The sequence below is a fragment of the Oncorhynchus masou genome, chromosome 15, assembly GCF_036934945.1.
Source record: "Oncorhynchus masou masou isolate Uvic2021 chromosome 15, UVic_Omas_1.1, whole genome shotgun sequence".
Classification (NCBI taxonomy): Eukaryota; Metazoa; Chordata; class Actinopteri; order Salmoniformes; family Salmonidae; genus Oncorhynchus; species Oncorhynchus masou.
This window is the reverse complement of record NC_088226.1, coordinates 1,225,670-1,251,740: the sequence shown is the minus strand read 5'-3', so window position 1 is coordinate 1,251,740 and position 26,071 is coordinate 1,225,670. Positions and strand designations below refer to the sequence as shown.

The window sequence follows — 26,071 nt, the reverse complement described above, 5'->3', positions numbered from 1 at the left end:
AAGACAGGGAGAGAGAAAGACAGGGAGAGAGACAGACAGGTAGAGAGATAGGGAGAGAGAAACAGGGAGAGAGAAAGACAGGGAGAGGGTGACAGGGAGAGAGAAAGACAGAGACAGGGGAGAGTGAGAGACAGGGAGAGAGACAGACAGGGAGAGAGAGAGAAAAGAGCCATTCAATTGTACAACCACCTAAAAGGAAGCGATTCCCAAACCATCCACAACAAAGTCACCACCTACAGAGAGATTAACTTAGAGAAGACTCTGTTCACAAACACATACAGACCCCACATAGTCCCAGGACAGCAATACAATTAGACCCAACCAAATCATGAGAAAACAAAAAGATAATTACTTGACACATTGGAAAGAATGAACAAAAAAAAATTAGAGCAAACTAGAATGCTATTTGGCTCTAAACAGAGAGTACACAGTGGCAGAATACCTGACCATTCTGACTGACCCAAACTTAAGGAAAGCTTTGACTATGTACAGACTAGCATAGCCTTGCTATTGAGAAAGACCGCTGTAGGGAGACATGGTTCTCAAGAGAAGACAGGCTATGTTCACACTGCCACAAAATGAGGAGGAAAATGAGCTGCACTTCATAACCTTCTGCCAAATGTATGACCATATTTCCTTCAGATTATACAGATCCACAAATAATTCCAAAACAAACCCAATTTTGATAAACTTCCATATCTACTGGGTGAAATAACACAGTGTGTCATTACAGAGCAATATTTGTGACCCGTTGCCACAAGAAAAGGGCAACTAGTGAAGAACAAACACCATTATAAATACAACCCATATTTATGTTTATTTATTTTCCCTTTTGTACTTTAACTATTTGCACATTATTACAACACTGTATATAGACATAATATGACTTGAAATTATTTGAAATGTCTTTATTCCTTTGGAATTGTATATTTTGCATTTGTTTATTATCTACTTTACTTGCTTTGGCAATGTTAACATATGTTTCCCATGCCAATAAAGCCCTTAAATTAAAATTGAATTGAATTGACAGGGAGAGACAGAGACAGGAAGAGAGAGACAGGAAGAGAAGGAGAAACAGGGAGAGAAATAGAGACAAGGGGAGAGAGAGAGAGAGAGAGAGAGAGAGAGAGAGAGAGAGAGAGAGAGAAAGAGAGAGAGAGAGAATGAGAGAGAGAGAGAGAGAGAATGAGACAGGAAGAGAGAGACAGGGAGAGAAAGAGAGACAAGGAGAGAGAGACAGGAAGTGAGAGAGACAGGAAGAAAGAGGGACAGGAAGAAAGAGGGACAGGGAAATGGAAAAGCATTACAGTAATGGAGTACCACTTCCTTTTGCCATTCCCACATCATTAGATGATCTGACTAGGATGGTCCGACTCACCACAGAGAGTACCATAATACAATGTTACCTTCTCCAGCTTGGAGAGAGCCAGGGAGTAATGGTCTTTGACTTTGAACTGCATGAAGCGCATGTTGGCTGGGTGGGTGAGCTCAGTGATGATGCTGAGGGCTGGGAACAGTCTGGGAGGACAGAGAAAGAAGACACAATCAAATTCTTAGACATAGTGCTTGCTGATATTCAGATATCTATGAATGCACACCAAGAACTGTTGAATTGTGCAGGATGGTATGGTGTGATGGTTGTATAATGATTGTGTATGGCTGAGCAGCCCACCTAAAGAGGGTCTGGACGTTGACTATGGTCTTGGCGTCGGCCATGTAGTCCTCCTCAGCGATCATGGAGCTCTCCTTGTCAACCACCACCATGGTGTCAGCAAACGTCACCCCACAACGCAGCAGACTGTCCAGGCTAGAAGGAGAAAGAGAGGGGGAGGGAGAAAGAGAGAGGGAGGGAGAAAGAGAGAAGGAGGGGGAAAGAGAGAGGGAGGGGGGAAGAGAGAGGGAGAGAGAAAGAGAGAGGGAGGGAGAAAGAGAGAGGGAGGGAGAAAGAGAGAGGGAGGGAGAAAGAGAGAGGGAGGGGGAAAGAGAGAGGGAGGGAGAAAGAGAGAGGGAGGGAGAAAGAGAGAGGGAGGGAGAAAGAGAGAGGGAGGGAGAAAGAGAGAGGGAGGGAGAAAGAGAGAGGGAGGGGGAAAGAGAGAGGGAGGGGGAAAGAGAGAGGGAGGGAGAAAGAGAGAGGGAGGGAGAAAGAGAGAGGGAGGGAGAAAGAGAGAGGGAGGGAGAAAGAGAGAGGGAGGGGGAAAGAGAGAGGGAGGGGGAAAGAGAGAGGGAGGGGGAAAGGGGCTTGGGATTATAGAATTTATGTCAGAAAGACAGAAAGATTGGAACAGAACTGACATTGTCCATATACAGAGAAATAGCAGTGAGCAGGATAGACAAACTGATGTGATATACAGTACAGAACAAAGTCAATCCAAGCTTCGGGGGGTGTAGCTGCTCCAGTATGAATTAGCAGTAGAGGAAAAGAGGTAGAGTAGGAGTGAAAAGCAGATGATGCCACCAGGGTACTGAGGAGGATTCTCTTACTTGTCAATGGAGCCCACTGTGTAGAACACCATGGGGAACCAGCAGATAGCCTCCAGGAAGTCTGGCTCGGGTCTGAATCAATCACAACACATATGGATTACCAGGAGACCCATACAGCACAAACTACACCTACCACAACAAATAAACAGGCTCCCTGCAGTGGTAGAGATAGAGAAGTAGCATGAGTCCCAGATCCGTTTGTGTTGTCTTGCCAACTCCTGTAACTCTCATTATCTCTTATTATTGTCATGTGTCAATCACCATAGGAGTTGGCAAGACAGCACAAACAGATCTGGGAAACAGGCTACTAGAGAACCCCCAATCAAATCGAATCAAATGTTATTTGTCACATTCACAGAATACAACAGGGACCTAGACTTGGACCTCGACTTCCGGTACCACTTGCCGTGCGGTAGCAGAGAGAACAGTCTATGACTTGGGTGGCTGGACCTTACAGTGCAATGCTGACTTACAAGCCCTTAACCAACAATGCAGTTTGAAGAAACATAAGTGTTAGAAAGAATTTACTAAATTAACTGAAGTACAAAATAATAAAAGAGCAACAATAAAATAACAGTAACAAGGCTGTTTACAGGGGGTACCGGTACAGAGTCAATGTGTGGGGACACAGGTTAGTCAATGGAATTCAGATAATTAGTACATGTAGGTAGAGGTAAAGTGACTGTGTTAAGATAAATAATTGAGAGTAGCAGCAGCGTAAAAACAAAGGGAGGTGGGAGGGGGGTGTCAATGGAAATAGTCGGGGTGGCCATTTGATGAATTGTTCAGCAGTCTTATGGTTTGGGGGTAGAAGCTGCTGTTAAGTAACCTTTTGGACCTAAACTTGGCGCTTCGGTACCGCTTGCCGTGCTGTAGCAGAGAGAACAGTCTATGACTTGTGTGGCTGGAGTCTTTAGCAATTTTTAGGGCCTTCCTCTGACACCGCCTGGTATAGAGGTCCTGGATGGCAGGAAGCTTGGCCCCATTGATGTACCGGGCTGTACGCACTACCCTCTGTAGTGCATTGCGGTCAGAGGCCGAGCAGTTGCCGACAACGATGAGACAGCCAATAGGGAGGAGGTCAGAAACCTGGCAGTGTGGTGACAGGACAACAACCTCTACCTCAACGTGAGCAAAACAAATGAGCTGACGACAGTGGACTACAGGAAAAGGAGGGCCAAACACGCCCCCTTTAACATCGACGGGGCTGTAGTGGAGCGGGTCGAGAGTTTCAATTTCCTTGGTGTCCACATCACCAACGAACTATCATGGTCCAGACATACCAAGACGGTCGTGAAGAGGCACAACAACACCTTTTCCCCCTCAGGAGACTGAAAAGTCTTGGCATGTGTCCCCATATCCTCAAAAGGTTCTACAGCTGCACCATCGAGAGCATCCTGACCGGTTGCATCACCGCCTGGTATGTCAACTGCTCGGCATCTGACCGTAAGGTGCTACAGAGGGTAGTGCGAATGGCCCAGTACATCACTGGGGCCAAGCTTCCTGCCATCCAGGACCTATATACTCGGTGGTGTCAGAGTAAGGCCCAAAAAATTGTCAAAGACTCCAGCCACACAAGTCATAGATTCTATTATCTATGTATAGTCACTTCACCCCTACCTACATGTACAAATTACCTCGACTAACCTGTACCCCCTGTATATAGCCTCGTTATTGTTATTTTATTGTGTTACTTTGTATTAAATGTTTTACTTTAGTTTATTTAGTCAACAGTTTCTTAACTCTATTTCTTGAACTGCATTGTTGGCTAAGGGCTTGTAGTAAGTAAGCATTTCACCCGTTACAAATAAAATGCGATTTGATTTTTGATTTAGATTTGAAATATAAAGTCCTGGCTGCTGTGTGCAGAGAACAGTGGGAGAGCAAAGCGCTACACAGCCATGACTCAGCTTTTTACTCTCCTTTTATTGGATTACACTTTAATATGCCCATATTGGGGTTTTGCACCAGGACAAACCACAGTAATATTTCATATTATGTGCACAGTGCACTGCAGAGTGCCCATAAACTCTTGAAACAGACATTTTCATACAATAAATTCTGTTAATGGAACTCTTAAAATGAGACCATCCCTTCTTCCCTGACAGTGTGTTTAAAGAGGGCCTCTCCAGGACAAGTCTCTCTATGCTCCACCCGCAGTGTGGTGACGCCATAGAGATTTACAGTGTTCTATATCTATGTCATTATATAGTTTCCTGCAGTGTGGTTACGCCATAGAGACTTACAGTGTTCTATATCTATGTCATTATATAGTTTCCTGCAGTGTGGTTACGCCATAGAGATTTACAGTGTTCTATATCTATGTCATTATATAGTTTCCCGCAGTGTGGTTACGCCATAGAGATTTACAGTGTTCTATATCTATGTAATTATATAGTTTCCTGCAGTGTGGTTACGCCATAGAGACTTACAGTGTTCTATATCTATGTAATTCTATAGTTTCCTGCAGTGTGGTTACGCCATAGAGACTTACAGTGTTCTATATCTATGTCATTATATAGTTTCCTGCAGTGTGGTTACGCCATAGAGACTTACAGTGTTCTATATCTATGTCATTATATAGTTTCCTGCAGTGTGGTTACGCCATAGAGATTTACAGTGTTCTATATCTATGTAATTATATAGTTTCCTGCAGTGTGGTTACGCCATAGAGATTTACAGTGTTCTATATCTATGTAATTATATAGTTTCCTGCAGTAGAGACTTACAGTGTTCTATATCTATGTAATTATATAGAGATTTACAGTGTTCTATATCTATGTAATTATATAGTTTCCTGCAGTGTGGTTACGCCATAGAGATTTACAGTGTTCTATATCTATGTCATTCTATGGTTTCCTGCAGTGTGGTTACGCCATAGAGACTTACAGTGTTCTATATCTATGTAATTATATAGTTTCTTGCAGTGTGGTTACGCCATAGAGACTTACAGTGTTCTATATCTATCATTATATAGTTTCCTGCAGTGTGGTTACGCCATAGAGACTTACAGTGTTCTATATCTATGTCATTATATAGTTTCCTGCAGTGTGGTTACGCCATAGAGACTTACAGTGTTCTATATCTATGTCATTATATAGTTTCCTGCAGTGTGGTTACGCCATAGACTTACAGTGTTCTATATCTATGTCATTATATAGTTTCCTGCAGTGTGGTTACGCCATAGAGATTTACAGTGTTCTATATCTATGTAATTATATAGTTTCCTGCAGTGTGGTTACGCCATAGAGACTTACAGTGTTCTATATCTATGTCATTATATAGTTTCCTGCAGTGTGGTTACGCCATAGAGATTTACAGTGTTCTATATCTATGTAATTATATAGTTTCCTGCAGTGTGGTTACGCCATCGAGATTTACAGTGTTCTATATCTATGTAATTCTATAGTTTCCTGCAGTGTGGTTACGCCATAGAGATTTACAGTGTTCTATATCTATGTCATTATATATGTGGTTAATTCTATATAGTTTCCTGCAGTGTGGTTACGCCATAGAGACTTACAGTGGTTCTATATCTATGTAATTCTATAGTTTCCTGCAGTGTGGTGGTCTATATCTATGTAATTATATGGTTTCCTGCAGTGTGGAGATAGAGACTTACAGTGTTCTATATCTATGTAATTATATAGTTTCCTGCAGTGTGGTTACGCCATAGAGACTTACAGTGTTCTATATCTATGTAATTCTATGTTTTCCTGCAGTGTGTCTGTTTCCACTCACATGTTCTCCAGTAGCAGCACGATGGGGTTGAGCTCTTTCTTGGGGCGGTAGTAAGCCCTCAGGGGCGCGATAAAGTTGTACAGGCCGTTTCCTGCACTCTCCGCCGACACGATGATCAGCTTGTTCTTAAAGCCGTACGACCGAGCGTCCTCGAACGGGATGTGGTGGCAGGCCTGTAGGAGGGAGATGACACAGGAACGACACAGGAAATACATTGGATTACATGAAGGTCATCATCATCATCGAAGAGGGGTCAGGTAGGGAGGTAGGATGGTTCTAGTTGAGTGTAAGTACGGCAGAAGTCATCTGATTCCCACCTTGTCCAGGCGCAGGCAGCAGAAGGGCATTTTTTCCTGCAGCAGGTGACACAAGGCAGGGGAACTGCCAATGTACGGAGAGTTCAGCGGGTACCCCTTCACCCACCTGCACACACACACACACACACACACATACACAAAGACAGACAGAAACACACAAACACATTTACACCTGGGTCTGAGGACATAACATGGCAGGACTAATTCAAACAAACTAATTCAAACACACATTAGACCTCAGGCAACTCCTAAACACTTACTCGCAGCGTCCACCCCAACACTGGCCATTCTCGTCTCCGTCCCCCCCATCCTTCCCCTCGTCCCCGCCCTCGTCCTCTGATTGGTCCCCCAGCGGGTCGAAGGTTGCTGAGTTGACCCCGTCCACCAGCTCCAGGACAGGGGCAATGCTGTGGCGTCTCTCCTCGGCAGAGTCTGCTGTGGCTGGGAGGGCCAGGGTGTTAGCGCCCCCCAACCCCCCCTCTGTCCGGCTGGCCCTGCCACCTCCACCTCCCCCACTGTCCATGGTCATGCCCCCCGGGCCCTGGCCCTCTGGGCTGCTGTCACTGGAGTCCTGCAGGTCAATGGCCACCGTGCCTACGGGGGACAGAAGACACATACAATCTATGACCAGTCCACACCCTTAGTAGAAAACAGTTATAGCATTATCCATACAAGCACATGCTAAAGGGAAAATGTGCCCTACAACAAACACAGATACAGATGCAAACATAGCACACAGGGCAAGCACAGATCCAGAATCAGTACTATTTGGATTTGTGAGAGTACCAATGTGCTGTGACTGGGAGTACCATTGTTCTCTCACAAAGTCAAATAGTACTGATTGTGGATCTGTGCTTGCCCTGTGTGCTATGTTTGCATCCGTGTCTGTGACTGTTCTGGGGCACATTTTCACTTTCAAACTTGAGAACCAGAAGTCCCAGAGTTATCCACCAGGGGGTGTGGTTGTAAAAACAAAACAAAAGGAAACCTACATGCCAGATACATTTCACTCAGTTGGCAGATGCTCTTATTTACATTTACATTTAAGTCATTTATCCAGAGCGACTTACAAATTATCACCAGAGACTTACAATCAGATACTGTTTTATTCCTCATACAACTGTTAGGCTTCTTACATCTGCCTATTGTGGATCAACATGTCCTAATCTGTGCCATGTACATGGATCAGGAAAGTAAGAATTGTATTTTTTTTTAAACCTTTATTTAACCAGGCAAGTCAGTTAAGAACAAATTCTTATTTTCAATGACAGCCTAGGAACAGTGGGTTAACTGCCTGTTCAGGGGCTGAACGACAGATTTGTACCTTGTCAGCTCGGGGGTTTGAACTTGCAACCTCCCGGTCACTAGTCCAACGCTCTAACCACTAGGCTACCCTGCCGCCCCAATATAATAAGAAACATTATGCTAAGTGCACTTGGACAAAGGATCTGAGTGTAACTGTGTCACAGTGAGTCAGTGAGACTGACCCATGCTGGCGATGATGCTGTGGACAGGCAGTCTGGTGAGTCCATGGTAGATGGTCTGGGGCCCCACCCCCCTGTCACTGCCCTTGGGGCCCCCCCGCGTGGGCTCTCTATGGCCCCTGACGAAAGCTGAGTTCTCCTCCTTGGAAATGTTGATGTAGAAGCAGGTGTCTGAGCCGCCCATGATGTGGCCGGGACCTGGGTTCAGCAGGATGTTGGCATTTTCCAGCCTCCGCACTCCGATCAGACACACACCATACCTGACCGAGGAGGAGAGGATCAGATACAGGAAGTGTGTGTGTTTGTGGTTAATAGCATCTGCTAAATGACTAAAATGTCAAATGTGTGTGGTGTGTGTGTGTGTGGTTAATAGCGTCTGCTAAATGACTAAAATGTCAAATGTGTGGGTGTGTGTGTGTGTGTGTGTGGTTAATAGCGTCTGCTAAATTACTAAAATGTCAAATGTGTGTGTGTGTGTGTGTGGTTAAGAGTGTCTGCTAAATTACTAAAATGTCAAATGTGTGTGGTGTGTGGTGTGTGGGAGTGTGTGTGGGTGTGTGTGGTTAAGAGTGTCTGCTAAATGACTAAAATGTCAAATGTAAACTTTGTGTATGTCTGCTTATTGACTCACTTCTTGTGTGCGTGGAAGGAGGCGAAGGTGAAACTCTTCCCCTGGTACTCCCCAAAGAACTTGCTCTCCTCCAGACAAATGTGATGCACCTCATTGGCCGAGCAGCGGCGGTAGGTGCGCTGCCACTGGTCAGCTGAGCATGCCCCGCCCTCCCTGAGACACGATCAGGGAATGGATTGGTCATTAGGGGACAGAGTTGACCTTTTAAACAGTGTTGCACGCAGCTTCCCTTTCAGCATCAACCACACATCAAAGACACTTCCCCTCAAGGCTGCAGTGTTAACACTTTACAACAGTGTCAGAAACCAATCAATAACTCAATCAGCAATGAAACACACACAGGGACACAGACACTATCAGAGCAATACAGCTGCCAAGATAGACGCCGCTGTACGCTACACATGGAGAGAGTTTCACACGTGGGCTGTGTTCACCTTGTCTGCCTTTAGAAAGGATGAGTTGAGAGACAGGAGGTGAGAAAGGAAGGGTGTGGCTGTGGGTGGAGGTGATGTGAGGAGGACTGCATTACAGAAACAACTCGTCTGTAAATAATAAATGGACCGTTTCCTGGGGACAGCATGCCTGGCCGAGTTAATGTCACCGCACATCAGGGATACGGAGGGAGGGGGAGGGAGATGTCGTGGTTTAGGAGGACAGTGACACACACTGACCTGTTGAGGGGCTGGAAGGCTCCTGCATGTTGCCTGAAGGCCTCTGGGGGTGCTGTTCTGAAAGTAGAGGGGTGGAGGGGGCAGCAGATAGAGGATCATGACTGGTCTGGGTTTAAGAGGATCATGACTGGTCTGGGTTTACTTTAGGTCAGTAGTCCATCTACCAAGATTAATCTGCTGTGTACAGCTCAATGTACTCAGCATCTGTTAGGCCAAAGGACATACTTCACTGCCTCTGTCTGGTACCACCCACACCCATTGGAAAAAGAGTGTGTGTGTGGGTTTGTGTGTGTGTACTCACTGTCCTCTAGAGGAGTGGATCAACAGGGTGATGAGGGTGGAGGTAGCAGGACACACACAGTTCAGGGCCAGCATGGCATACTTAAACTCCTCTTCACACACCACATGATCTGCAGACAAAGGCAGCAAAGGAGACAAACCAGTAACAATCAGGATACAGTAATCAAATCAAATTCAACTTTATTAGTCACATGTGCCGAACACAACAAGTGTAGACCTTACAGAAGAAAATATTTACCAAATAAACTAAAGTAAAAAATAACAAAAAGTAACACAATAAAATAACAACAACGAGGCTATACACAGGGTATTACGGTACCGAGTCTACACTACCGTTCAAAAGTTTGGGGGTCACTTAGAAATGTCCTTGTTTATGAAAGAACATGATTTTTTTTGTCCATTAAAATAGCATCAAATCAGAAATACACTGTGGTTTAGGAGGACAGTGATACACACTGACCTGTTGAGGGGCTGGAAGGCTCCTGCATGTTGCCTGAACAATTAACATTGTTAATGTTGTAAATGACTATTGTATTTGGAAACGGCAGATTTTTTTAATGGAATATCTACGTAGGCGTACAGAGGCCCATTATCAGCAACCATCGCTGTGTTCCAATGGCATGTTGTGTTAGGTAATACATGTTTATAATTTTAAAAGCCTAATTGATCATTAGAAAACCCTTTTGCAATTATGCTAGCACAGCTGAAAACTGTTGTTCTGATTAAAGAAGCAATAAAACGGGCCTTCTTTAGACTAGTTGAGTATCTGAAGCATCAGCGTTTGTGGGTTCGATTACATGCTCAAAATGGCCAGAAACTTTCTTCTGAAACTCATCAGTCTATTTTTGTTCTGAGAAATGAAGGCTATTCCGTGCGAGAAATTGCCAAGAAACTGAAGATCTCGTACAACGCTGTGTACTACACCCTTCACAGAACAGTGCAAACTTGCTCTAACCAGAATATAAAGAGGAATGTGAGGTCCCAGTGCACAACTGAGCAAGAGGACAAGTATATTAGAGTGTCTAGAGTGTCTATCTGAGAAACAGATGCCTCACAAGTCCTCATCTGGCAGCTTCATTAAATAGTACCCGCAAAACATCAGCATGGCATACTCAACGTCAACAGTGAAGAGGCGACTCCGGGATGCTGGCCTTCTAGGCAGAGTTGCAAAGAAAAAGCCATATCTCTGTCCAGCGTCTGTGTCATTTTGCCCATCTTAATCTTTTTGTTTTATTGGCCAGTCTGAGATATGGCTTTGTCCTGGTAATCCGTCTGGCCCTGCGGCTTTGTGAATGTTGACCTGTTTAAAGGTCTTGCTCACATCGGCTACGAGAGCGTTATCACACAGTCGTCTAGAACAGCTGGTGCTCTCATGCATGCTCACGGCACTTTTCTTTCATTTTACCTTTATTTAACCAGGCAAGTCAGTTAAGAACACATTCTTATTTTCAATGACGGACTGGGAACAGTGGGTTAACTGCCTGTTCAGGGGCAGAATGACAGATTTGTACCTTGTCAGCTCGGGGGCTTGAACTCACAACCTTCCGGTTACTAGTCCAACGCTCGAACCACTAGGCTACCCTGCCGCCCCACCACACTGGGCAGCTTGTGTCTCGGTTTCCCTTTGTATTTCGTAATAGTTTTCAAGCCCTGTCACATCCGACGAGCATCAAAGCAGGTGTAGTAGGATTCCATCTTAATTTTGTATTGACGCTTTGCTTGTTTGATGGTTCGTCTGAGGGCATAGCGGGATTTCTTATAAGCGTCCAGATTAGTGTCCCACTCCTTGAAAGTGGCAGCTCTAGCCTTTAGCTCGATGCGGATGTTGCCTGTAATCCATGGCTTCTGGTTGGGATATGTACGTACTACTGTCACTGTGGGGATGATGAACCCGATGACTTTTTTATTTTATTTATTTTTTATTTCACCTATATTTAACCAGGTAGGCTAATTGAGAACAAATTCTTATTTACAACTGAGACCTGGCCAAGATAAAGCATAGCAGTGTGAACAGACAACACAGAGTTACACAGGGAGTAAACAATTAACAAGTCAATAACACAGTAGAAAGGTGCTTTAGTGGGTGGTATAAGGTGCTTTAGTAACAAAACGGATGGCACTGTGATAAACTGCATCCAGTTTGCTGAGTAGAGTATTGGAAGCTATTTTGTAGATGACATCGCCGAAGTCGAGGATCGGTAGGATAGTCAGTTTTACTAGGGTAAATTTGGCGGTGTGAGTGAAGGAGGCGTTGTTGCGGAATAGAAAGCCGACTCTAGATTTGATTTTAGATTGGAGATGTTTGATATGAGTCTGGAAGGAGAGTTTACAGTCTAGCCAGACACCTAGGTACTTATAGATATCCACATATTCTAGGTCGGAACCATCCAGGGTGGTGATGCTAGATGGGCGTGCGGGTGCAGGTAGCGAACGGTTGAAAAGCATGCATTTGGTTTTACTAGCGTTTAAGAGCAGTTGGAGGCCACGGAAGGAGTGTTGTATGGCATTGAGGCTCATTTGGAGGTTAGAGAGCACAGTGTCCAAGGAAGGGACGGAAGTGTACAGAATGGTGTCGTCTGCGTAGAGGTGGATCAGGGAATCGCCCGCAGCAAGAGCAACATCATTGATATATACAGAGAAAAGAGTCGGCCCGAGAATTGAACCCTGTGGCACCCCCATAGAGACTGCCAGAGGACCGGACAACATGCCCTCCGATTTGACACACTGAACTCTGTCTGCAAAGTAGTTGGTGAACCAGGCAAGGCAGTCATTAGAAAAACCGAGGCTACTGAGTCTGGCGATAAGAATATGGTGATTGACAGAGTCGAACGCCTGAGGTGAGGTGGTATACTCCTCGATGCCATTGGATGAATCCCGCTACATATTCCAGTCTGTGCTAGCAAAACAGTCCTGTAGCGTAGCATCTGCTTCATCTGACTACTTCCGTATTGAGCGAGTCACTGGTACTTCCTGCTTTAGTTTTTGCTTGTAAGCAGGAATCAGGAGGATAGAATTATGATCAGATTTGCCAAATGGAGGGCGAGGGAGAGCTTTGTATGCATTTGTGTGTGTGGAGTAAAGGTGGTCTAGTGGATGTTGTCTTCACAGGTAGGTAGTGGGTCAAACATGCTCTGTCTCCTCTGCTGTACCTGTGTGCAAGAGTGAGTGAATTTCTTTGTCTGCCTGATCAAAGCCACCTTATTAGTGCAGGTGCATCCCAAAGGCTGTGGTAATTGATATCTCAGTCAGAGGCTGAGATGAAGTCTGGCCTATTAGCTAAGTGTAAACGCTGTGGTTTATGCAGAACACTAATTAAATCTGATGGAATTAAAACATCTTGATTAATCTCAACATCATTTACCCAGATGCTCCCTCCCTCAAGTAGGCTGCATCAGGTGAATTTACACTATGATTTAATCTATTATTAACTCAATGGCACTTTCTTGACAACTCAACATGATGCAATTAGCAGAGATATACATTTGTCAAATAGACAGTCAACTCCTGTCATGTCAGATTATTTTCTGTTCTCCTCCTTAGGGCATTGTCTCTTTTTACCCCTTCAGTTTACATTCTGCGTTGTTTTTACCCCTTCAGTTTATATTCGGGGTTGTTCTTACCCCTTCAGTTTATATTCGGGGTTGTTTTTACCCCTTCAGTTTATATTCGGGGTTGTTTTTACCCCATCAGTTTATATTCGGGGTTGTTCTTACCCCTTCAGTTTACATTCTGGGTTGTTTTTACACTTTCAGTTTATATTTTGGGTTGTTTTTACACCTTCAGATTATATTTTGGGTTGTTTTTACACCTTCAGTTTACATTCTGGGTTGTTTTACCCCTTCAGTTTACATCCTGGGTTGTTTTTGCACCTTCAGTTTACATTCTGGGTTGTTTTTACACATTCAGTTTACATTCTGGGTTGTTTTTACATATTCAGTTTACATTATGGGTTGTTTTTACCCCTTCAGTTTATATTCTGAGTTGTTTTTACCCCTTCAGTTTACATTCTGGGTTGTTTTTACCCCTTCAGTTTACATTATGGGTTGTTTTTACCCCTTCAGTTTACATTATGGGTTGTTTTTACCCCTTCAGTTTATATTCTGGGTTGTTTTTACACCTTCAGTTTACATTCTGGGTTGTTTTACCCCTTCAGTTTACATTCTGGGTTGTTTTACCCCTTCAGTTTACATCCTGGGTGGTTTGTGCACCTTCAGTTTACATTATGGGTTGTTTTTACACCTTCAGGTTACATTCTGGGTTGTTTTTACATCTTCAGTTTACATTCTGGGTTGTTCTTACCCCTTCAGTTTATATTCTGGGTTGTTTTTACCCCTTCAGTTTACATTCTGGGTTGTTTTACCCCTTCAGTTTACATCCTGGGTTGTTTTTGCACCTTCAGTTTATATTCTGGGTTGTTTTTGCACCTTCAGTTTACATTCTGGTTTGTTATTACACCTTCAGTTTACATTCTGGGTTGTTTTTACACCTTCAGTTTACATTCTGGGTTGTTTTTACCCCTTCAGTTTATATTCTGGGTTGTTTTTACCCTTTCAGCTTACATTCTGGGTTGTTTTTACCCCTTCAGTTTACATTCTGGGTTGTTTTTACCCCTTCAGTTTATATTCTGGGTTGTTTTTACCCCTTCAGTTTATATTCGGGGGTTGTTCTTACCCCTTCAGTTTATATTCGGGGTTGTTCTTACCCCTTCCGTTTATATTCAGGGTTGTTCTTACACCTTCAGTTTACATTCTGGGTTGTTTTTACCCCTTCAGTTTACATTCTGGGTTGTTTTACCCCTTCAGTTTACATCCTGGGTTGTTTTTGCACCTTCAGTTTATATTCTGGGTTGTTTTTGCACCTTCAGTTTACATTCTGGGTTGTTATTACACCTTCAGTTTACATTCTGGGTTGTTTTTACACCTTCAGTTTACATTCTGGGTTGTTTTTACCACTTCAGTTTATATTCTGGGTTGTTTTTACCCTTTCAGCTTACATTCTGGGTTGTTTTTACCCCTTCAGTTTACATTCTGGGTTGTTTTTACACCTTCAGTTTATATTCGGGGTTGTTCTTACCCCTTCAGTTTATATTCGGGGTTGTTCTTACCCCTTCAGTTTATATTCGGGGTTGTTCTTACACCTTCAGTTTACATTCTGGGTTGTTTTTACCCCTTCAGTTTATATTCTGGGTTGTTTTTACCCCTTCAGTTTATATTCGGGGTTGTTCTTACCCCTTCAGTTCATATTCGGGGTTGTTCTTACCTTCAGTTTATATTCGGGGTTGTTCTTACACCTTCAGTTTACCTTCTGGATTGTTTTTACATCTTCAGTTTACATTCTGGGTTGTTTTTACCCCTTCAGTTTATATTCTGGGTTGTTTTTACCCCTTAAGTTTATATTCAGGGTTGTTCTTACCCCTTCAGTTTATATTCGGGGTAATTCTTACCCCTTCAGTTTATATTCGGGTTGTTCTTACACCTTCAGTTGACATTCTGGGTTGTTTTTACCCCTTCAGTTTATATTCTGGGTTGTTTTTACCCCTTCAGTTTATATTTGGGGTTGTTCTTACCCCTTCAGTTCATATTCGGGGTTGTATTTACCCCTTCAGTTTATATTCAGGGTTGTTCTTACCACTTCAGTTTATATTCGGGGTTGTTCTTACACCTTCAGTTGACATTCTGGGTTGTTTTTACACCTTCAGTTTATATTCTGGGTTGTTCTTACCCCTTCAGTTTATATTCAGTGCTGTTTTTACCCGTTGAGTTTATATTCTGGGTTGTTTTTACCCCTTCAGTTTAGATTCAGGGTTGTTCTTACCCTTTCAGTTTATATTCTGGGTTGTTTTTACCCCTTCAGTTTATATTCAGGGTTGTTTTTACCCCTTCAGTTTAGATTCAGGGTTGTTCTTACCCGTTCAGTTTATATTCAGGGTTGTTTTTACCCCTTCAGTTTACATTCTGGGTTGTTTTTACCCCTTCAGTTTATATTCTGGGTTGTTTTACCCCTTCAGTTTACATTCTGGGTTGTTTTTACCCCATCAGTTTATATTCTGGGTTGTTTTTACCCCTTCAGTTTACATTCTGGGTTGTTTTTACCCCTTCAGTTTACATTCTAGGTTGTCTGCTAAATGACTTAAATGTAATGTAAATGTTTTTACCCCTTCAGTTTATATTCAGGGTTGTTTTTACCCCTTCAGTTTATATTCAGGGTTGTTTTTACCCCTTCAGTTTATATTATGGGTTGTTTTTACCCCTTCAGTTTATATTCTGGGTTGTTTTTACACCTTCAGTTTACATTCTGGGTTGTTTTTACATATTCAGTTTACATTATGGGTTGTTTTTACCCCTTCAGTTTATATTCTGAGTTGTTTTTACCCCTTCAGTTTACATTCTGGGTTGTTTTTACCCCTTCAGTTTACATTATGGGTTGTTTTTACCCCTTCAGTTTATATTCTGGGTTGTTTTTACACCTTCAGTTTACATTCTGGGTTGTTTTACCCCTTCAGTTTACAGTCTGGGTTGTTTTACCCCTTCAGTTTACATCCTGGGTGGTTTGTGCACCTTCAGTTTACATTATGGGTTGTTTTTACACCTTCAGGTTACATTCTGGGTTGTTTTTACATCTTCAGTTTACATTCTGGGTTGTTCTTACCCCTTCAGTTTATATTCTGGGTTGTTTTTACCCCTTCAGTTTACATTCTGGGTTGTTTTACCCCTTCAGTTTACATCCTGGGTTGTTTTTACCCTTTCAGCTTACATTCTGGGTTGTTTTTACCCCTTCAGTTTACATTCTGGGTTGTTTTTACCCCTTCAGTTTATATTCTGGGTTGTTTTTACCCCTTCAGTTTATATTCGGGGGTTGTTCTTACCCCTTCAGTTTATATTCGGGGTTGTTCTTACCCCTTCCGTTTATATTCAGGGTTGTTCTTACACCTTCAGTTTACATTCTGGGTTGTTTTTACCCCTTCAGTTTACATTCTGGGTTGTTTTACCCCTTCAGTTTACATCCTGGGTTGTTTTTGCACCTTCAGTTTATATTCTGGGTTGTTTTTGCACCTTCAGTTTACATTCTGGGTTGTTATTACACCTTCAGTTTACATTCTGGGTTGTTTTTACACCTTCAGTTTACATTCTGGGTTGTTTTTACCACTTCAGTTTATATTCTGGGTTGTTTTTACCCTTTCAGCTTACATTCTGGGTTGTTTTTACCCCTTCAGTTTACATTCTGGGTTGTTTTTACACCTTCAGTTTATATTCGGGGTTGTTCTTACCCCTTCAGTTTATATTCGGGGTTGTTCTTACCCCTTCAGTTTATATTCGGGGTTGTTCTTACACCTTCAGTTTACATTCTGGGTTGTTTTTACCCCTTCAGTTTATATTCTGGGTTGTTTTTACCCCTTCAGTTTATATTCGGGGTTGTTCTTACCCCTTCAGTTCATATTCGGGGTTGTTCTTACCCCTTCAGTTTATATTCGGGGTTGTTCTTACACCTTCAGTTTACCTTCTGGATTGTTTTTACATCTTCAGTTTACATTCTGGGTTGTTTTTACCCCTTCAGTTTATATTCTGGGTTGTTTTTACCCCTTAAGTTTATATTCAGGGTTGTTCTTACCCCTTCAGTTTATATTCGGGGTAATTCTTACCCCTTCAGTTTATATTCGGGTTGTTCTTACACCTTCAGTTGACATTCTGGGTTGTTTTTACCCCTTCAGTTTATATTCTGGGTTGTTTTTACCCCTTCAGTTTATATTTGGGGTTGTTCTTACCCCTTCAGTTCATATTCGGGGTTGTATTTACCCCTTCAGTTTATATTCAGGGTTGTTCTTACCACTTCAGTTTATATTCGGGGTTGTTCTTACACCTTCAGTTGACATTCTGGGTTGTTTTTACACCTTCAGTTTATATTCTGGGTTGTTCTTACCCCTTCAGTTTATATTCAGTGCTGTTTTTACCCGTTGAGTTTATATTCTGGGTTGTTTTTACCCCTTCAGTTTAGATTCAGGGTTGTTCTTACCCTTTCAGTTTATATTCTGGGTTGTTTTTACCCCTTCAGTTTATATTCAGGGTTGTTTTTACCCCTTCAGTTTAGATTCAGGGTTGTTCTTACCCGTTCAGTTTATATTCAGGGTTGTTTTTACCCCTTCAGTTTACATTCTGGGTTGTTTTTACCCCTTCAGTTTATATTCTGGGTTGTTTTTACCCCTTCAGTTTACATTCTGGGTTGTTTTTACCCCATCAGTTTATATTCTGGGTTGTTTTTACCCCTTCAGTTTACATTCTGGGTTGTTTTTACCCCTTCAGTTTACATTCTAGGTTGTCTGCTAAATGACTTAAATGTAATGTAAATGTTTTTACCCCTTCAGTTTATATTCAGGGTTGTTTTTACCCCTTCAGTTTATATTCAGGGTTGTTTTTACCCCTTCAGTTTATATTCGGGGTTGTTCTTATCTGTTCAGTTTATATTCGGGGTTGTTTTTGTATTTCTTTGCTATATCTTATTTTGGGGTTCAGGGGACCTGGCAACACCCCTGCAGTGCAGTGTCTAATTAAAGGACCTTTAACACTCTCACACACTTAGCAAAGGCCTGGGAAGGAGGGAGAAAACAGAACCAGCCTGAACAAACATAGATAACACCCATCACTCCACCTTCACTGCTCCTGCCTTGTCTGTTTCTCTTGTTTTTATGCTACCTTCTCTCTCATCTCTTTGTGACAAAAAAACAATATAGAGTTATGACCAATAAAATGAGGCTCAGGGAGCAGTCATTTTCCCTGCTGTGTAATTCTTGATTACATTATATGCTGTAATCAGTGGACAAATATTATTAGGGGTACAGTGTTTGGTACAAATGAGATCTTGGCCTTAAATGTCCAGATGTGCTTTGCATATTGATTGTCGACAGAAACGTTGGTAGCTAGAATTGTCCAGCCTCGCCTCTCGTGCCTCGGGAGACGGTTAGTAGCTAGTAAACACATAAAAGCAATGAGACACAGGTCCTTTCTGTCTAGCAGCTTTACTTCCATTAGACTCACCAACAGAGAGGAAAATGTTGTTGATGATGATAATATTTGTATAAACAGGCATAGTGGGATAGAAAGAATATTTGGATCAGAGTATGCACCCAAATGAAGAACAATGTATTCACTGTATTGTTTTTGCAGACTTTACTGTGGTATTCACTATAGTATATACTACAGTGAATACTCTGGTATTTACTATAGTTTTGCAGATATGACTGTACTATACTGTAGTATTTACAGTTTACTATAGTATAAATACTGTAGTAAGAAAATAATATTGATTTATATTATAGTAATTACTGAATTGTTTTTGCGAACTGTAGTATACTCTACTATTTACTATAGTATTCTACAGTATACTACAACATTCTATAGTAAGTACTATACATGATCGAGGTATACTACAGTGTGTAATAATGTATTCTACAGTATAATACAGTTTTCTACAGAATTTTATAGTAAGTACTGTAGTATTCTGTGTAATGAATCATGACAGCTTAATGTTTTGGGATCAAATCATCAGTACCCTGCTGCCTTATGTTCCCATCAATGCTGCTACAGCAGAGAACAGAACAAAATGAGTCAGATCAAGCCTTTTGGGCCCCCACCTCACAACAAAACATTTTGGTGGCCCCTCTCTTAATGGTGGAGAGAAATGTATGTTTTAAAGTAAAACTTTGCAATTTTAATTCCACACATTTTTCCATGGGGCAGAGATAATTTGTTCTGCAGTTTTACAGCAAATTTACTGCAATTCTACAAGTTTTGTCATGAGTTGGAGAGACATTTTTGCAGTTTTAAAGCTATTTTCCTGCAATTTTACAAATTTTGTAATGACTTAAGTTAATATGTTATTATGATATCTGAGTGAGAATAACTAACAAAATCAATGGGGGCTATGTAACGTTCTGAGTGTAGTGGGTGAGAAGTCAGGCATAGGAAGCAGAGAGTTCAGGGGAGTGCTACTTTAATGCACAAAAAACGCCGAACATAAGCCAACCCCACGAAAACACAGGGCGTATAAACAAACAAACGCCCCAAACAGGGGGACTTAAACTGTCCAGAAAAACCCACGAAATGGGAAACCACGAAACCCACAGACGTGCACACAAGTTACACAAAACAGAAGGTCACAATAATTAATCCCGCACAAGGAACCAGGTGGGCTGGCTGACTAATAAAGCCTCACTAATATTATACCCAACTCAAAACTGGTGCACTGAATAAACACATAAGGAGGGGGAGGAAATAATCAGTGGCAGCTAGTAGGCCGGCGACGACGACCGCCGAGCGCCACCCGAACGGAAGGGGAGCCACCTTCGGTCGGAGTCGTGACAGGCTACTGGAGGGCACGTGCCCTGTGTGCCCGGTCGGTATTTGACCACGACTACAAGTTTATATATCTGGCTAGATATCTGGCTAGTTTAACTACCACTCTAAAATGTGTTAGCTGACATGTTAGCTTACTCACAATAGTAGATTGAGACCCCGACTGAGTTTATGTCACTTATGACTGGAACTGGCCCTGATCACAACAGGTCACCTTGTTTTCCCAAGCTGCAACAGGGCCTTCTCCAGGGTTGTGCTGAGGCTCTGGAACTCCACAACCATCCCTGATGGAGTCTTCACCATCTTTCAGTTCCACCTAAATACTCCCCCCATACACACACACCAGTGGAGGCTGCTGAGGGGAGGATGGGTCATAATAATGGCTGGAATGGAGTCAATGGAATGGTATGTAATACATGGAAACCATGTGTTTGATGTGTTTGGGAGCCTTACTCCCTTCTCTTTGAGCCCTACTCCCTATTCTTTGAGCCCTTATCCCTACTCTTTGAGCCCTTCTCCCTATTCTTTGAGCCCTACTCCCTACTCTTTGAGCCCTACTCCCTACTCTTTGAGCCCTTCTCCCTACTCTTTGAGCCCTTCTCCCTATTTTTGAGCCCTTCTCCCTACTCTTTGAGCCCTTATCCCTACTCTTTGAGCCCTACTCCCTACTCTTTGAGCCCTTCTCCCTACTCTTTGAGCCCTTCTCCCTACTCTTTGAGCCCTTATCCCTACTCTTTGAGCCCTTCTCCCTACTCTTTGAGCCCTTCTCCCTACTCTTTGAGACCTTATCCCTACTCTTTGAGCCCTTATCCCTACTCTTTGAGCCCTTCTCCCTACTCTTTGAGTCCTTATCCCTACTCTTTGAGCCCTTCTCCCCACTCTTTGAGCCCTTCTCCCTACTCTTTGAGCCCTTCTCCCTACTCTTTGAGCCCTTATCCCTACTCTTTGAGCCCTTCTCCCTACTCTTTGAGCCCTTCTCCCTACTCTTTGAGCCCTTATCCCTACTCTTTGAGCCCTTATCCCTACTCTTTGAGCCCTTCTCCCTACTCTTTGAGCCCTTCTCCCTACTCTTTGAGCCCTTCTCCCTACTCTTTGAGCCCTTCTCCCTACTCTTTGTTTCATCTTTCTATTCTATTTCTGGTTAGTATGGTATTGTTTTCGATTTTTTATTCTTGTTTTAACTTATGTAAAGTGACTTTGGGTCCTTGAAAATCACTATATAAATACAATATATTATTATTATTATTTTCATCATCATTATTGAAATCCCTTAAACTCGTGGGAATTGACCTATATGGATAGGGCTAAATTGAAATGTTTCTTACAGAATAAATTATGGAAAGCATATGCATACCAGGATAGAAATGAAAACGGAACAGTTTGGAGATTATGGGGAAATTATTAGACTAAAGGTGAGGACATAATAAACTCAGTAAAAAAAAACGTCCTCTCACTGTCAACTTTATTTTCAGCAAACTTAACATGTGTAAATATTTGTATGAACATAACAAGATTCAACAACTGAGACATAAACTGAACAAGTTCCACAGACATGTGACTAACAGAAATGGAATAATGTGTCCCTGAACAAAGGGGGGGTCAAAATAAAAAGTAACAGTCAGATCTGTCGTTCTGCCCCTTAACAAGGCAGTTAACCCACCTAGTTAAATAAAGGTTAAAAAAATAATAATATGGTGTGACCAACAGCTGCATTAAGAACTGCAGTGCATCTGTATGGCTGGTGGCATTGTCATGCTGGAGCGTCATGTCAGCATGAGCCTGCAGGAAGGGTAAAACATGAGGGAGGAGGATGTCTTCCCTGTAATGCACAGCTTTGAGATGTCCTGCAATGACAACAAGCTCAGTCCGATGATGCTGTGACAAACTGCCCCAGACCATGACGGGCCCTCCAAATCGATCCCGCTCCAGAGTACAGGTCTCGGTGTAATGCTCATTGCTTTGACGATAAACGAGAATCCGACCATCACCCCTGGTGAGACAATCCGCGACTCGTCAGTGAAGAGCACTTATTGCCAGTCCTGTCTGGTCCAGCGATGGTGGGTTTGTGCCCATAGGCGACGTTGTTGCTGGTGATGTCTGGTGAGGACCTGCCTTACAACAGGCCAACAAGCCCTCAGCCCAGCCTCTCTCAGCCTATTGTGGACAGGTTGAGCACTGATGGAGGGATTGTGCGTTCCTGGTGTAACTCGGGAGGTTGTTATTGCCATCCTGTACCTGTCCCCCAGGTGTGATGTTCGGATGTACCAATCCTGTGCAGGTGTTGTTGCACGTGGTCTGCCACTGCGATGACGATCAGCTGTCCGTCCTGTCTCCCTGTAGCGCTGTCTTAGGCGTCTCACAGTACGGACATTGAAATTTATTGCCCTGGCCACATCTGCAGTCCTCAAACCTCCTTGCAGCATGCCTAAGGCACATTCACGCAGATGAGCAGGGACCCTGGGCATCTTTCTTTTGGTGTTTTTCAGAGTCCGAAGAAAGGCCTCTTTAGTGTCCTAAGTTTTCATAACTGTGACCTTAATTGCCTACCGTCTGTTAGTGTCTTAACGACCGTTCCACAGGTGCATGTTCATTAATTGTTTATGGTTCATTGAACAAGCATGGGAAACAGTGTTTAAACCCTTTACAATCAAGATCTGTGAAGCTTTTTGGATTTTACGATTTATCTTTGAAAGACAGTATCCTGAAAAAGGGACGTTTCTTTTTTTGCTGAGTTTAGTTCACCTGACACAAGACTGAATGAATCCAAACATTACACTGTTGATTTTATGTGCATTTTACGTTAACTATACTTTTCACAGCATTTGTCAATAATGAAATTGAAAAAAAAACTCTGGATACATTCAGTAACATGATAAGAATATTTCTGGAAAATGTGGGGTAGGTGCAACATAACACAAAAATATGACAAGGGTTTGAGTGAGAGGACTAGCTGGTGTCTTCAAGTGGCCACACACCCTTCCAGTGTGGGCACGGTTCCCAAGTCATTTCAATGCACTCAAAGAGTCTTCAACTATAAGGTGTTTTACTTTAGTTCTCCTAGCAGTATTGTTGAGGAAATAGAGCACACAGCTCTGCATCCCTGCCTTTACACAACTACTGTTGTTGTTCACGCAACCAGAAACAGTCCATTATAAATCGCAATCTGGGTCAGGTGGTAATGATTTGAAAGCTTGTTCTATTGCCAACATGACCAGCTAAATGATACAATACAATCTTACGGTGTGAGGCTTTCACAATGCAATTCAGAAAAGCAGGTTGTACGGTGTGCATAGAACGGAGTCACGAGTTCATTCAGATGCGGAAAATGTTCATCATAATGCAACAAACAGGTTCATTCTGTTCAGGACAACCCAGGGTAGAACACCATCTCATATTGTAACTGTACATAAAACATAGTGATCAGAAACATCGACACTGTATATGACATGAGTTTTTTGTGAAGTGCACATTTGGACATTTGGCTTCGATGACATCAAAGTGGTATTTATTATAATCCTCAACGTCTCATCTTTCAAAATACATAGATTCATCGTAATTTACAGATGCTCAAGTTCAGAACGGCTGTCTGTCAAAACCCATACAGTGCTGTGAAGAGCAGAGCCAAAGCTCTGGAGTCATGTATAGCATGTTACTGTGTATCCACTATGTTCCAGTTTAAGCACAGACAATATTAAATACATTTGGTATGGAGAGTTGATCAGTGTGTGTGAGAGGTGTGTGTGTGTGAAGGATGTGTGTGTGTCTCTGTGTGTGCTAAACGTGTATGTCTCTGTGTGTGTCTCTGTGTGAGGTGAACTCCCACGCTGGCAGCAGATAGTAATTACTGCAGGTCTGCCCAAACAGCAACCCTAATTAAATCAACATTCAGTTATTGTGTGATGGTATGTGTAAGTGACCAGGCTATTGACCGGGCTAATATAGCTCAGCCCACCAGAAACCAGGTCATTGTTGTTCAACATTTGGTCAGGGAAAATCAACACCATGCAACCCAGTCAACCCACAAGCCAATTCTGATTCGTATAAACCCCCTCTGATCCTTCCCACACAGAGAGAGAACTTGAGTGGCAGTCTCCTCTCTCTGCCTCTCTGCATAGAGCCATCCCAACATACACTGAGTGTAAAAAAACATTAGGAACACCTGCTCTTTCCATGACATCGACTGATGAGGTGAATCCAGGTGAAAGCTACGATCCCTTATTGATGTCACTTGTTAAATCCACTTCAATCAGTGTATATGAAGGGGAGGAGACAGGTTTTTAAGCTATGAGACATGTATTGTGTATGTGTGCCATTCAGAGGGTGAATGGGCAAGACAAAAGGTTTAAGTGCCTTTGAACAGGGTATGGTAGTAGGTGCCATGCACTCCGGTTTGAGTCAAAAACTACAATGCTGCTGGTTTTTTCACACTCTGTAACGTTTTTTTTCACTTGAAGGAGAGGCAGACCAAAACGCAGCGTGGTGGTTATTCATGTTTTAATTTATAAAGACACTATACATGAATAAACTAACAAAACAATAAATGTGGAAAAAAAATGCCCTATCTGGTGCAAACACAGAGACAGGAACAGGAACAATCACCCACAAAACCCAACACCAAACAGGCTACCTAAATATGGTTCCCAATCAGAGACAATGACTAACACCTGCCTCCGATTGAGAACCATATCAGGCCAAACACAGAAACAGACAAACTAGACACACAACATAGAATGCCCACTCATATCACACCCTGACCAAACAAAACATAGAAACATACAAAGCAAACTATGGTCAGGGTGTGACAGTACCCCCCCCCCCCAAGGTGCGGCCGCAAGACCTGAACCTATTGGGGAGGGTCTGGGTGGGCATCTGTCCGCGGTGGCTGACTGGTGGCACTGGCGGCTCCTTGCAGACTGGCGGCTCCTTGCAGACTGGCGGCTCCTTGCAGACTGGCGGCACTGGCGGCGCTGGGCAGACGGGTGGCTCAGCCGGCGCTGGGCAGACGGGGAGCTCAGATGGCGCTGGGCAGACGGGGAGCTCAGATGGCGCTGGGCAGACGGGTAGCTCAGATGGCGCTGGGCAGACGGGAAGCTCCGGCAACGCTGGAGAGTAAAGCTCTGACAGCGCCGAACAGGCAGGAGACTCCGGCAGTGCTGGAGAGGAGGAAGGATCTAGCAGCGCTGGAGAGGCGGGAGACTCCGGCAGCGCTGGAGAGGAGGAAGGATCTAGCAGCGCTGGAGAGGCGGGAGACTCCGGCAGCGCTGGAGAGGAGGAAGGCTCCTGGACAGGCGGGAGCACCTGTAGGGATGAGACGGAGAGAAAGCCTGGTGCGGGGGGCTGCCACCGGAGGGCTGGTGCGTGGAGGTGGTACCGGATAGACCGGACCGTGCAGGCACACTGGAGCTCTTGAGCACCGAGCCTGCCCAACCTTACCCGGTTGAATGCTCCCGGTCGCTCTGCCAGTGCGGCGAGGTGGAATAGCCCGCACTGGGCTATGCAGGCGAACCGGGGACACCGTGCGCAAGGCTGGTGCCATGTAAGCCGGCCCAAGGAGACACACTGGGGACCAGATGCGTAGAGCTGGCTTCATGGCACTTGGCTCGATGCTCACTCTAGCCCGGGCCGATACGCGGAGCTGGTATGTACCACACCGGGCTATGCACCCGCACTGGAGACACCGTGCGCACCACAGCATAACACGGTGCCTGCCCGGTCTCTCTAGCCCCCCAGTAAGCACAGGAAGTTGGCGTAGGTCTCCTACCTGGCGTCGCCATACTCCCTGTGAGTCCCCCCCCAAGAAATTTTTGGTGCTGACACTCGGCCTTCCATCCACGCTGCCGTGCTGCCTCCTCATACCAGTGCCTCTCCGCCTTCACCGCCTCCAGCTCTTCTTTGGGGAGGCGATATTCTCCAGGCTGTGCCCAGGGTCCTTTTCCGTCCAACTCATCCTCCCATGTCCAGTCCTCCTTGCGCTGCTCCTGCTGCTGCCCGTTACCACGCCGCTTGGTCCTGTTGTGGTGGGTGATTCTGTAACGGCTTTCTTTAGGTGAAGGAGAGTCGGACCAAAATGCGGCGTGGTAATTTAGATACACCTTTAATG

The 26,071-nt window shown here is 43.7% G+C and overlaps 1 protein-coding gene across 1 annotated transcript in view; it reads right to left on the bottom strand.

Moving 5' to 3' along the window:
- LOC135555282 (potassium channel subfamily T member 2-like) overlaps positions 1-26,071 on the bottom strand; it is an 89,278-nt gene that overhangs the window by 6,004 nt on the left and 57,203 nt on the right. The window contains exons 16-25 of the mRNA XM_064987605.1: positions 9,627-9,735; positions 8,655-8,807; positions 8,027-8,283; positions 7,104-7,133; positions 6,852-7,040; positions 6,540-6,658; positions 6,223-6,395; positions 2,482-2,553; positions 1,673-1,807; positions 1,407-1,518 (exon numbers count right to left, since the gene is read on the bottom strand). Coding sequence (XP_064843677.1) covers positions 1,407-1,518; positions 1,673-1,807; positions 2,482-2,553; positions 6,223-6,395; positions 6,540-6,658; positions 6,852-7,040; positions 7,104-7,133; positions 8,027-8,283; positions 8,655-8,807; positions 9,627-9,735 — 1,349 coding nt within the window. The remainder of the gene's footprint in view (positions 1-1,406; positions 1,519-1,672; positions 1,808-2,481; positions 2,554-6,222; positions 6,396-6,539; positions 6,659-6,851; positions 7,041-7,103; positions 7,134-8,026; positions 8,284-8,654; positions 8,808-9,626; positions 9,736-26,071) is intronic.